General features: G+C 40.7%; 1 protein-coding gene across 9 annotated transcripts in view; it reads right to left on the bottom strand.

The window, feature by feature from the left end:
* Nucleotides 1-12,526, bottom strand: part of MBD5 (methyl-CpG binding domain protein 5) — a 128,169-nt gene that overhangs the window by 27,558 nt on the left and 88,085 nt on the right. For all 9 annotated transcript variants that reach the window (XM_048954066.1, XM_048954065.1, XM_048954061.1 and 6 more), the window contains 3 exons: nt 8,309-8,411; nt 7,503-7,683; nt 2,198-4,336 (listed from right to left, as the gene is read on the bottom strand). In XM_048954066.1, the coding sequence (XP_048810023.1) occupies nt 2,198-4,336; nt 7,503-7,683; nt 8,309-8,411 (2,423 nt within the window). The remainder of the gene's footprint in view (nt 1-2,197; nt 4,337-7,502; nt 7,684-8,308; nt 8,412-12,526) is intronic.

The raw sequence follows: 12,526 nt of genomic DNA on the forward strand, positions 1-12,526 counted from the left end.
GGTTTCAGGTAAATCTGAAGTTCACACGTGGAGTTATCTATTTATTACTGATCATCATCCCTGCAGGTGCTCAAAGAAACGTGTAGATGTGGTACTAAGGAACGTGGGTTAGCAGGCAATATTGGTGGTAGGCAGACGGTTGGACTAGATGGTCCTAGAGGTCTTCTCCAGCCTTAGTGATCCCACAATTCTATATATTATGGATGAGAACTGTATTAGCTGCTTAAGTTGATGCCCCTTTCTCCATGGGGGTTTGTCCCCAGCTCTCTCAAGGCAGCGTGCAGCTCAGTGCACTTATACAGATTTGTTCTGTTGCTGTTGTCCCACAGAAGTTTGAGAGCAGATATTACTATTGTTTTATCCCTAATACAATAGCATGAGTCTTCTTGGGAGGAATTCTGCTTGCCTGAGGTCCAAGACTGGCAAGACAAAGAAAGGCTCTGATTAGCTGCTGCTGTGTGTCACCAGCCCAAAGACAGCTATCATGAGTGGTGCCTGCACTACCAACCTAGTGGGGCAAGGCTGTGGCACAGGGCTGGGGTCACAGCAATGGAGCAGGAACAAGATCCCACATAGGGATGAATTTAGATGCTTGGAAGCCTACCTGAATAGCTTTGTGCAATGTTTTATTGGTAACTTCTATACAGTGCAAAACTTCTCTTGATCAGTTCCTGTCTGGATTAACTTCAGGAACCCTGAATTATTTCAATCCTTTCCCAGAAGACAAATTACCACTGCTCAGTTTCTTGATGGTAACTGCTGGCACACAGCAGTATACGGCACATAATGGCGTCTTCAGTTCTCTGTAAGGCAATGCAGTCCAATGTTGCAACAACTTCATAGCTTTCTTCAGCAGCATGGACACTGACAACGCATACTGCTGATTGCCACTGACCATCAAAGAGGTGGAAACCCAAAGAGTTCTTGGAAAAGGGAGTTTCTGGTATGCTGAGTGGGACACAGAACAAAGCTCCTAGGGCAAAATGAGACCTATGTTCTGTTGGCAAGAGTACAAGGACTCGGAACAGAAAACATACAAGGAAATATTCTTTGTCAGCGTGACAAGGCAAAACAGCCATGCAAGGATTAATGGCTACTTGCTTGCAACACAAACCACTGATACAGCTATGGAAAAAAAAGGCCTTATTTCCCCAGGAATGGAGAGGAACCCTCCAAAGTCATTAGAAACTGTAATTACCATGGCTTTTAAAAGTAATGTTTACCTATTTAATTCCATTCTGCACTTTAAAGAATAAGCGGCTCTCTTAGAGGAAGACCAAGAACACATCAGCTTTTCTTGGGTTAACAAGCTTGTATGCTTACCTCACTTTCATTTGACCTGATGTATTTAGCTGTGATTACATCAAAACCACGCTCTGACAGTTAACCACGCTGAAATACTGAAGTATCAAATAGTTTGTCTTTCCTGCCTAAGAAATTAACGTAGAACCATCCTTCAAAAATTCATGCTTTGTTCAGTCAATAGTAGTTAAACAAAATCAACATTTCTGAGCTGCCTCCCTTTCACCAACAAGGAGGATGAAGTTAGTAACAGTGGCAGACTTGCTTCCTCTCAAAGTCTTCACTGATGAATAAATCAGGAAATCTCGCTACGCTCTTCCAACTGCACGTACAATTTATTCAACCATTTAATTACCAGCAGAGCAAAATTACCATGACAAAGGCAAACACGGACCTGGCAGCCTCCTTTCTGCCTCCAAAAAAGGTTATTTTGAAAACTCTTACAGTTCTAGTATCTGCTGCCATCTCTGACAACGCTCAACTATTTAATGCAAGCAGTGAGGAACACATGTAGAGCCTAGACACCAACTACCAGGCTAGCTATAGCCTTCCAGGGTTGAAGTAGCTCAGCATGATGCAGAAAAATTTATTTGGGCAAGAGATGAAAACTGAGGTCTAGGTGTGTACAAATGTGCATGGATTTTATCTGTGAAGTGTGTGGAATTTGGGAAGAGTTGTGACAGGAAGGAGGTCAAGATGATTCTGTTTAGAAAAAGGGACTACACTTTTCTTATTTATTTTTGAGTATCTGGATATGAGCATGAAATAGGCATACTTTTCAGACTGGTAAACTCAAATTTAGAAAGTAGATAAGTAAAAGGAACCCATTGAAAAGCAGTCACCATATACTTCCAAACAGTCAAACATAAGGGTATCCTTTTAAAAGGAAACATACCTGCTTCAGGACTTGTTTGATTACAGCTGCTAGCAATGCTGTTTGGTATCACTGGAGTGGAGGATGCCTGGATTCTTGGCTGAGGTGGGTTCGGATGTAATGAGTTTCCTAAAGCCATTCCTGACTGACTGAGCATCCCACAGTTCCCGCTAGCCTGCATCTGATTTATTAAACCTGCGAGATGGTTGGTGGTGGCAGGGCCAGTACCGTGGACAAAGTTAGTGTTTGTGTTCTGGCAGTGCATACCTTCCCCTCGTAACGGTAAACTCTGTGCCAGTGAGTTCTGAAGAGTGCCAGGGTTCATACTGGTGTCTGCAAAATGCATCTGGTTACCAGAGCAAGGTAAAACAGTATTTGAGCTCCCACAGCTGGTAGTACTATTGCTGCTCATGTGAGAGCTTTGACAACTCATGGACTGAAGTAACTGGGACATAGAGCTGATGGGAAAAGAGCTTTGACTTTGCTTTCTTACTAAATCAGATCCAGCTTTGGAAACTCCAGAACTCTCCAACTGAGACTGTCTCAGCAAACTCAACACTGTGGTGGTTGGCTGCTTTCGTTTTCTCAGAGGATCTTTTTGCTGAGACATCAATTTATCTCTCAGTGCTGCTCGACCACTTTGCCCTTCAGTCGTTGGTAGAAGCACATTGGCAGCAGGAGGGAACATGGTATTTAAAGTGCTATGTCCTTCGTTGTTGCCACCGCTGGCAACAGGTCCAGAATTGCTACTGCTGTTATTGTTGTTACCAGCAAGTTTATTTTGATTTGCTAGCTGTGCTTTGGCTGCTGCTGAGAGTAAACTACTTGCTGGAAAAGAGGCAGCATTGTGCTGGTTCAAGATCTGATTTAAAGGCATTCCCAGCAAACCAGGCTGACTCTTCAAAGAACCACTTCCAGCCGATGCAGTGGAAAAAACTGCATTGTTTGGAGGATTTAATACATTACTCATTCCAGCAATTAATGGGTTAGGGATGTCCTTGTATTGATTAAGTCCATCATGCTTGGTGGAGGGGCTAGATGGCATAGATGGTCTTGGCGACCCTATTGTTGACCGTGGGGACCTGGGAGGAACTTTAATACCAGTACAGGATGGCTGCGGTCCTACTGGAGGCAGCAGGAAATTTCCATGGTCTGATGATGTGGAAGAAGAACGTGATCTTTGGGGAGAAGCCTCTATCCTTCCAATCCCGGATCCCATCATGTGAACTGGGGATGTCACTGGTGAAGGAGATAGGGAAGTAGAAGCTGAATGCTGAACTCTTTGAACATGACTTCCATGGTTCATGTGACCAGGTTTTACAGTTGGCAAAGGAAGATTACTTGGCAAAGGGACGACAGCAGGAGGCATGCTTACATTCATCACGGGTACCTGAGAGTGGACATTTGAATGGAAAGTAGTTGGGTTAATGATAACAGGATTCTGATTGACTGGTTTGCTAGGAATAGGGTCAAGTATGCCAAGTGGATCCTTTTCTGATGTTAATGGCTTTTTCTGAAGAGCACAAGAAGGCGGTGGAGGAGGAGGAGGTGGACCTTGGGGTGGTTTATGGTGAAACATTGCTCGTGGTATTTCCATACCAGTTGAAAAATTACACATGGGTTTTTTCATTACAGGGCTTTTTGTGGTCAAGGTTGGGGAAAGAGGTATATTAGTCCTTCCAGCCATTGCACAGGATGACTGTATGGGAGAACCATGTAGCATTACTGATGGCGGAGACAGAGGTGTCCTGTTCATATGAATAGGACTTGAGTTGGGTGCTCCATGAAAACTGGGATTGTTCCTTGTGAAAACATCAGGGCTTCCAAGTGGGTCAGTCCTAGGAGAGATTGAGCCGTCTCCATATATCTGTGATCCTGATGAAGCTGGACTGGGCATCCCACCATGACTGCCACGATATGGAGACTTCTGTCCAAGTTCATTACTACCCAATCTCTGCCTAGGATAGACAGAATGAAGTTCTTGTTGCTGGCTTCCAGCCATTTCTTGCACATAAAGCCTACCCATGGCATTAGATGCCCCTATCATCAACTTGAAAGGAGTCTTACATTCTGGCATCACAGAATTTGTAATTCCTTCATGTGATTTATTCCTCATTGATCTTGGAGTTGCTGCTCGAGTAGGAACTACCGGAGTTGCACCTGATATTAAAAACACAACAGTTACTATTTTGAAATCTGGAATCACACATTTCAGTACACAAATAATGTGTGTGAAATCAGTCATTACAGCCCTTTGGCTAAACTTTTACTTCAACAGCAGTAATACCTAAATCACCAAACTGTTGCTGGAATGGTGCAGACTACCCTACTACAGAGCACAGTTGAACAGATCACAACTCCATTTCCCAAATAAAACTTGCATATACATAGACAACTTTAGATCTTGTGTTTCTCAGGTTTTAAGCACATTTGCTACCCACTTAAAATGTATTTCAGTGCTGTTCTTTCAAAACTTCAATACATATGCTTTTATTTTTTCCCCTTTCTCTAAATATCATCTCCAGTTTTCCACTCCTGAATCTCCAGCACCATCACTTCAGCTACAGCACCAGCTGGAAGAGCTGGCAGGAGGAGCAGTCTATCACTATCACAGGGAAAAGGAACCTCTGGCACCATCTATTGAGTACAGGAGGAACAAGGCCCAAGAAGGGTTTAGGTTAATCTCTCCTTGCTCTACAGGAAAAAAAAGCCCTGCCCCACAAGTTGTGCCTGATAAAGACGACTGGGGAAATGCACTGTGCTACTTTGATACTGACTTCTATTCGGCAAAACACTTCATTGCGTGGATCTGAGAGGATGTGGCTGATCAAGGCAGGGTGCAGCATACTTGCTGCTCTGTGTCCCTCCCTGGCACTGCGGGCACCAAGTTTCAGTCCTCTGAGTAAATCTGTTCTTACCTGTGCTAAAAAGGTTATATTATACAGTGGCTTGCAGTATTTTACTGAATTAAGGCTTTCCTAGCAGGTTTTGCAACGGATTACCTTGGTATCAACATGCTAAACTTAACAACGGGCTCTACCTCTTACATTTGCCTTCAGGATAAAGAGTTTGGGAATATGCACACATTTGAACCCCTACAATAAGGAAAAAATTACTGTAAACTTCAGTGTTGAGACTTGATCTTCCAACACACAAAAGACCGCTTCCCTTTTCTGCCCATCAACATCAGTTTTGTTCAATAAATAAATACTCCTTCAGCGCCTTACTTTAAGAATACCCTCACAGGCAGCTCCAAGCCTGTGGACTTTCTGCCAGTTTTACTGCTCTGGGGATTTGTAATTCAGTTTGCAGCAGGAACTCAGCAAAGGAAAATGATTGCGTTCTTGGCATGCAGCCCCTAAATATGCAAACTTAAGCTTGAGCACTGAGCTAAAGATTTCATATTCAAACAAATTCAGAGGTACCTTTAAATTCTCCTACACACAAGAACTCAATTCCCTTCTTTCCTTCTCTCCGGCCATAGGAGACAGATGGCCCTGAAAATCCTGCCTTCATCCTATTTGCTGAACCAGCTACATCACGACAGACACAAACACGTTGCCCTTCTCAAAATACAAACCAAGTCCCATTCTGGGGACAAATCTCAAGACTGAACTGCAACATGAAATACAAGAACCCTTGTGTGTAGTGCTGAACCCAAACAAATGGGTAAATGCATGTGTAAATGATGATAAACAGTGTTTTGTTTACCAAGGCAAGTTAGTGGGAAATTTTCTTCTTCCTTTAGAGACAAAATTCTGATCAATAGAGAAGGTAAAAATAAGATTCGTGTCTTAAATATTTATCTGTTCTCCTATCCTTCATTTGGCTATTTTACTTTTTAGCTGTAACTGTATTTTAAGTAACACTAATAGACAAAAAAACAGTAAGGAAAATGCATAGCAACTTGGGAAATCGTACTGTTAGGTCTAAAAACAAGCCTCTGCTGCAAAAAAACATAATTTAAAGAAAGATTTAAATCCATAAATAATCTCAAAGTGCGACAGCACTTGACTACTATGAACCTCACTGACGTCTTCATATTGTCTTGCAATTTATTATTATATATCCATCACATTTTTCACTTTAATTCAGGCTGCAGATGGTAATTATCAAGGGTTGTTTCCCTAAAGTTGTAAGCATCACAGCACGTAAGCATAATCTTTCAGAGCTCTGTATTAAAAGTAAGTTTACTCCTTTGTCCTAACTACTTGCAGTAACACTGCTTCAGACCTTTTCTTGTCCTTGCAACCCTTAGAAAATACCAAATTTTCAATTTGGGTTTCCATGCACTCCATTTTTGTAGTTATTTCTATCAGTGCTAACTTTGTATCTTAGCTGAAGTAGCTTTGTTTCCTGGTAGTCATTCTCCTGATGCCCTCATTGACAGCAACTCTATCCCCTTTCAGCCACAATTCTGGGAGGCTAAGCAAGATAAACACTTTCAGATGACTTCTGTAGAGCAGATTCTGCACTGCCCTAACAGAAGAGCCTCTGCTCTATTTAAACTTGAGTGCCTCTAGCAAGAACAGTAGCACAGGAAGGCAGCAAGCACAAAAAGACACTGGTACCTCTCTGTCTCAGAATCACATTGATGTGCACCATACTGCCATCTGGTACTGCTCACAGGCATCTCTGATCAGCTACTATATCTAGGTGTTCTTTCTCAATAATTTAGGGCTAATAGCTTTTCTCCTCTAGTCCCCAGGTGAATAACCTCACAATTAACAGGATTTGTTACTGCAACTTTTCTTTCACTCCAGGTGTCAACGATCCTCCAATTTTCCAAAATGTTTTGATCTTCTTTTGTTTCAAATAAAACTCATCGCTTCATCCATCAACAAAATTACTTGACTTTTGTTGATCTGGATAATTAAAATGCTAATCCAGGTTGCTCTCCCAAAATAATCCTTGAGAAATTACAGTGGAGATTTTTAGTTGTATATTCTGCCTTGCAATACAATTTCCCATTTAGCCAAGTCCTTAGCCACATTCTAATCCCTTTATAATCACTTTATTCAGCTTCCCTAATTTCCCATGTGACAGAATATCAGACATATTACTACGGTTCCAAAAGATGAGAGCTAATGTATTTTCTTTGTGTAGAACAATCTGATATCTTTTCCAAGAAAATCATGCTCTTAGTCTGGGATGACCTGCTTTTTAGATTCATTTTCTATCTACCTACATCTCTCTAATTGCTACTTCCATTTTTAACTTGAATCTGTTTACTACTGCAATCACAGATATATAAGGCTTTTGGGGGTGTACATTAATTATACATAAAAAATTAGTTAGCTAAATGACTTTGCATGCTATTACTCACTTGTTCCACCACCAGGACTAGTTAGAACTAGTGAAGGATGTGGTGCTTCCATGCTTTTATGAAGTGTAGCCACAGCAATAATTTTTCTTTTATGTATGCATAGTTTGGTGACATCCTCATCTGCTTTAACATCTTCAGCAGTTCTCTGCTTCACAGCAGCTCCAGGATCAAAATTAAAGACCTGAGTGTAGAAATTCCAACATTTAAAATCATTACTGTATTACCATTACTATAGACTCATAGAATCATAGAATCACCAAGGTTGGAAAAGACCTAAAAGCTCATCCAGTCCAACCGCTCACCTGTTCCCAATAGCTCCTACTAAACCATGTCCCTCAACACAACATCCAGCCTTTCCTTGAACACCCCCAGGCTCGGTGACTCCACCACCTCCCTTGGCTATATTAAAGGCTTTTCATTTTCTGGAATTATCAAGGAAATTGATGGAAATAATGAAACTACATTTCATTAATACCCACCATACCTACACACTTGCTCTAAAATACACCCTGTGAACCAAACCCCAGCAGCTGGTTAGGGAAACCAACTCCTGCTGAAGCTGCCATGTCTGAGCACCACACATGAACACGTTGCTGTTGATGGTAAGCTGCCAGTTTAACAGGAGAACTTTCAATCACCTTGAGAATTGAGCCTCCGTGCAGGGAGAAGGCAGAGAGGAGATCCACTTATTTGTGTGCATTCTACATACGATCAGAACAGAATTTAAGTCACGGCACAGTACATCAGCTGACACAGTTAGCTGATAAGGATTACATTGCAGAAATCAGAAATTATTATTTCTTTACCTTGGGAAGAACAAGAGGACATTCTAGGCCACATTTGCAGGTTCCATCAGTCAGCAAGTAAGTCTTCACCTGCTCCAAGCAGGATAATAAAGACCCACTGGGACTGTAAAGAAACAGAAATGATAAATTCAAGCTATTTGACAGGTCATGACCTCTATCCACCATTCTAACAGCTCACACAGACAGAATTGGATACAAAGCTAAGATTTCATATTTAGTTTCACAGTACTTCTTGCTTTTAGTCCAGAACGGAGAAGAAACCAAAAACAGTGAAAAAAAGCAGCAACATTTTAAAGAAAGATTTTACCCCAGAAAAACGAACACGTGCAAAGAAAGCAATTGAGATGATTGATATTTACTATTCAAAATACAATTGTACTTGAAAGCTTCAACTATTGCCTTACAACACTAAGATGAATTTCTCAATCTTCTCTCCTGTAAAGTGCAACACACAAGCAGAGGGCAATCCCCACAAACCTCCCCCCAGATCCCATCCCTGCAGTTCCACTGAGGCGTGACAGTCACTTCTACTTTCTAGGGCTGGAATCTCATTTATAAAGAAAACATCACAAATGTATTTCAAGTATGAGAAAACTCAGAAAGAAAAGGGAGAACAGTAGCACAAGTATTGGGGCTGGGTCTGTTGGCTGCACACGGTGTAGTTTATTCAGCTGTAACCTCAACCTTCCCACTGAAAGACCAGGGAGTTTCTGATAAACTGCACTTGGATTTTTCTTGCTCCCACCAGAAAATCATTATCTCCACCTCCAGAAATGGGACACTGGAAATTCTGTTATGGTAAAATCACTAAGTCATAAGATGAAAGAAGTTCTCATGTCAGAAACCTCTAACCTTCACACTGCTCTCTATTACTTAGCCATCCAAACTGTTCATCAGGAAAAGAACACAACAGTTTGAGAGGACTGGCTGAAACACTGGTCCTTAAAAGCCCTTATTTTAACAAAAACAACGTAAGTGGAAGAGTCTGGTTGATGAAAACAGCCAAGAGTCAAAATTCCAAACTATGATGAACTTTCATACTTAAAACCTGATGTATAAACAACTAACGCACAACAAGAACTTACTCATCTATAAAGCAACATCTGCAAATGTCATTTAAAGTCACATTAACAGTTTCAGTAATTTATTTACCAGATCTGCCCTAAAATGGTTATTTTAGAGAGAACCACTTAGGTCGAATATGTGTAACGCTGACATTTGAGGATAACAAAGTAAAAGCAATCTAAAAATAATGGTAGAAGCACGAAGAAAAATGACTTATAGGCCAGAGAGCCAAATCTTCATCAGCCTAATCTGAGCAAGCACACCGGAGCAGCCATGCTGCATAGGTGAGGTCCTCACCTGGGGTGTCACAGCTTCCCACAGGAGAACTGCAGAACTGGCATTTGCTCTGTACAAGCCCATCTACATTACATTTTTAGTAAGCTTTACCAGTGCACAGCTTGCCTGCAAAATGCAGCTACAGGTGCAAGGAGATAGTGAAGACTAGAAACAACTGAGCCATAGGGTATATGCACACACCAAGGAGGGTGTAAAGCGAGCTCTGCATAACCCACGCTTACCAGGAGCACACAGAGCAGCCCACTGAAGCTGTGGCACTACAGGATTCACCATACCTGCTGCATGTATGCACAGTTATCTGCCCACTGAAATACCAGAACTAAGAAAAGGCCCATTTTTTTTCCTGTTTCTGCTGGGTTCTTGCACAGAACAAATGGGTGCATGCAATGAAACCTGGATATAGAGAAGAGCCCAACTGATTCATGCCAGAAATCATGTCTGCTGCACACCAGTTATGGACTGCATGGACCTATGTAATGGCAAGGCATCTTCTGTGTGAACAAATTTCCTCATGCTTTTGTACTGCAAAGGATATGCAGGTTTTTTGTCACTCTGGACATCCAGGGGTTTTAAGACTCCAAAGAAATATGGGAGAGCAAATTACATATTTGCATCAGTTACTGACAGCTATGGAATGTCCACCTGCTATTAAAGACCTTTTCTTAGTTTATTCCACTGTAACTATTTGCTTGCAGTAACCTGGTTAAAGGAAGAGATTATCTCCAAGCAGCGCTGTTAGTTACTAAGAAAGCAGTGCTTCAACCTGACAATAAAAACTAATTAATAGATTTAACTCAAAGCAACTGTTGACAGCTGATAAAAAGCATGTAAGCTTTATAAAGAAGCACAAATACACCGAGTCCTTATTCAGCTGAGATCATCTACTCTTAATACATACAGTTATTTTCCTCTGGTTAGCTTTTGAGTCAGTACAGTTTGGCCTTCCTTTCCTTCGATAAATGCAGTATTTTCAGGGTGGCTGTTCCTTTAGAAGGGCTCAACAGCAGTTTCCCTACAGAGCTTAGGGAGAGTTCATCCTTGAAGATGCAGCTAACAATGCCAGCAAGTGACCTGATGGAGTGCTGCTCACATCCCACGTTGGATTAGATGACATTCATCCCTCCCAACCATTACTTTCCACCCCATGCCTTTCACCAAATAAGAATGTGGATGAGCATCTAGACAACATCTAGACTTCCCTGAAGCAGAATGGCTTACAGAGGAACACCAGCAAACTCACTATTGGATTAAAGAAAGTACATGGACAAAAGTTGGAAAGAGGGCTGAAATAATACCAGCTTCCCTAAAACGAACAAGACAACTGGTAAAATTGATTAACAGGGTCAACTGGAATAAAAGCAGTGTTTCTCATAAGGCAATTGAGAATAGAAACATTAAGAAACAACAACAAAAAACATATTAAAAAAAGACAGAAGAGCAAATAACTGTCAGAATTATAAACAAATGTACTTCTTTCTAAGCACGTAAGACTTCTTTAAGGGCTTTATAATCTGTTTCTTACAGCTGTAGAAAAGAAAATTCAAAAACAGGTGGGCTCATTAGGCATATAAAAATAGCAAAGAATTTTAAGTGCTGATGTCTGGATACAACGATGAGAGGAAAAAAAATACCCAACAAAAAGCACCACAAACCAAACAACTCTTTCTTTTTCATTGATTTTTAACTGAGGCAGAGGCCCCGTAAATTACAGCAATAATGAGAAATACAAGGGGAAGGCTATTCATCTTTGACATGCATATCACTGACGTGGATTTTGTTTGATTCTGCCAACTGAGAATATAAACAAGAAATCCTGGAATGTATTTGATCTTTTATGGTGGTTTAGTGTAAAATTGGAGTATGCTGAGACTCGTTAAAGAATTTGATATTGTTAATATATAAAACGTTGTGTACAAGAGGCTATTTTAATCAGAAAAGAGTGGAATAAGTATAAGACAATAATGAATGGATAATCATTTAGATTAATGTGATGTAAACCTGATGTACCTGCATTTTGTTAAAGCTAACTTTGATCTTTTTCCGATAAGCTTTAGATTGCAGTACGTTTGTCTGAGCACACACACTTAATGGTAATTTCAATACATTTCTTTGAGACTGCTCCAAGATGAAGGAAAAAATTCTATAAGCTAGGAAAAGAAATAAATAAAATAAGTAAAATATCTGAAACTTTGGCTTTAGGCTTGCTTTCCTGTATATATTTTTTTTCTACATTAGAAATGGGAGCAAGCTGTAGAAGTCGGTCCCGCCGAGGCATGACAGTGATTTTGTACAAAGAACCTTCATGGGCTTTAAAACGTTTCCTATGGCTACTGAGTATAGTTACACCATCTAATTTCCTTTCAAAAGACAGTAAGTAAACCACAAAAGTAACAGTGGAGATCTGGAACGTAAACCCAAAAGAGACAGCAAAGAAGAGCTGCTGAATGTCAGGATAAAGTTGTGTGGCACCACACAAACTGAGCTGAAGCCAGAAAAAAGTCCCGTTCTATCTTATATGCCATGAATTGTTTGAATGCCTGATTGTTCCTTTGAACACGACCAGCAAATGGTCTTGTAGAAAGCGGGTGCTGAGCAAGGAAAAGGCAATGAGAGAAATTTCTCATCAATCTCAGATGTGACCTAAGAAATCCTCTGGCTAGTTTCATTGTAAAAGGCTTCAATAATGGAGGCATTAAGTCAGGTTAAATCTGCTACTGCTCAGCTTTAAAATCCACATGACGATAATAAGTAATAAAGAACTATTCGTGCCTAAAGCAAAACGTATAGTAAGGATATCAAATTTTCAAGACCAAGTAATATTAGATTTGTAATGACAGAGTATGTGCTGCAGGCGTG

Source organism: Lagopus muta, chromosome 8, assembly GCF_023343835.1.
Source record: "Lagopus muta isolate bLagMut1 chromosome 8, bLagMut1 primary, whole genome shotgun sequence".
Lineage (NCBI taxonomy): Eukaryota > Metazoa > Chordata > Aves > Galliformes > Phasianidae > Lagopus > Lagopus muta.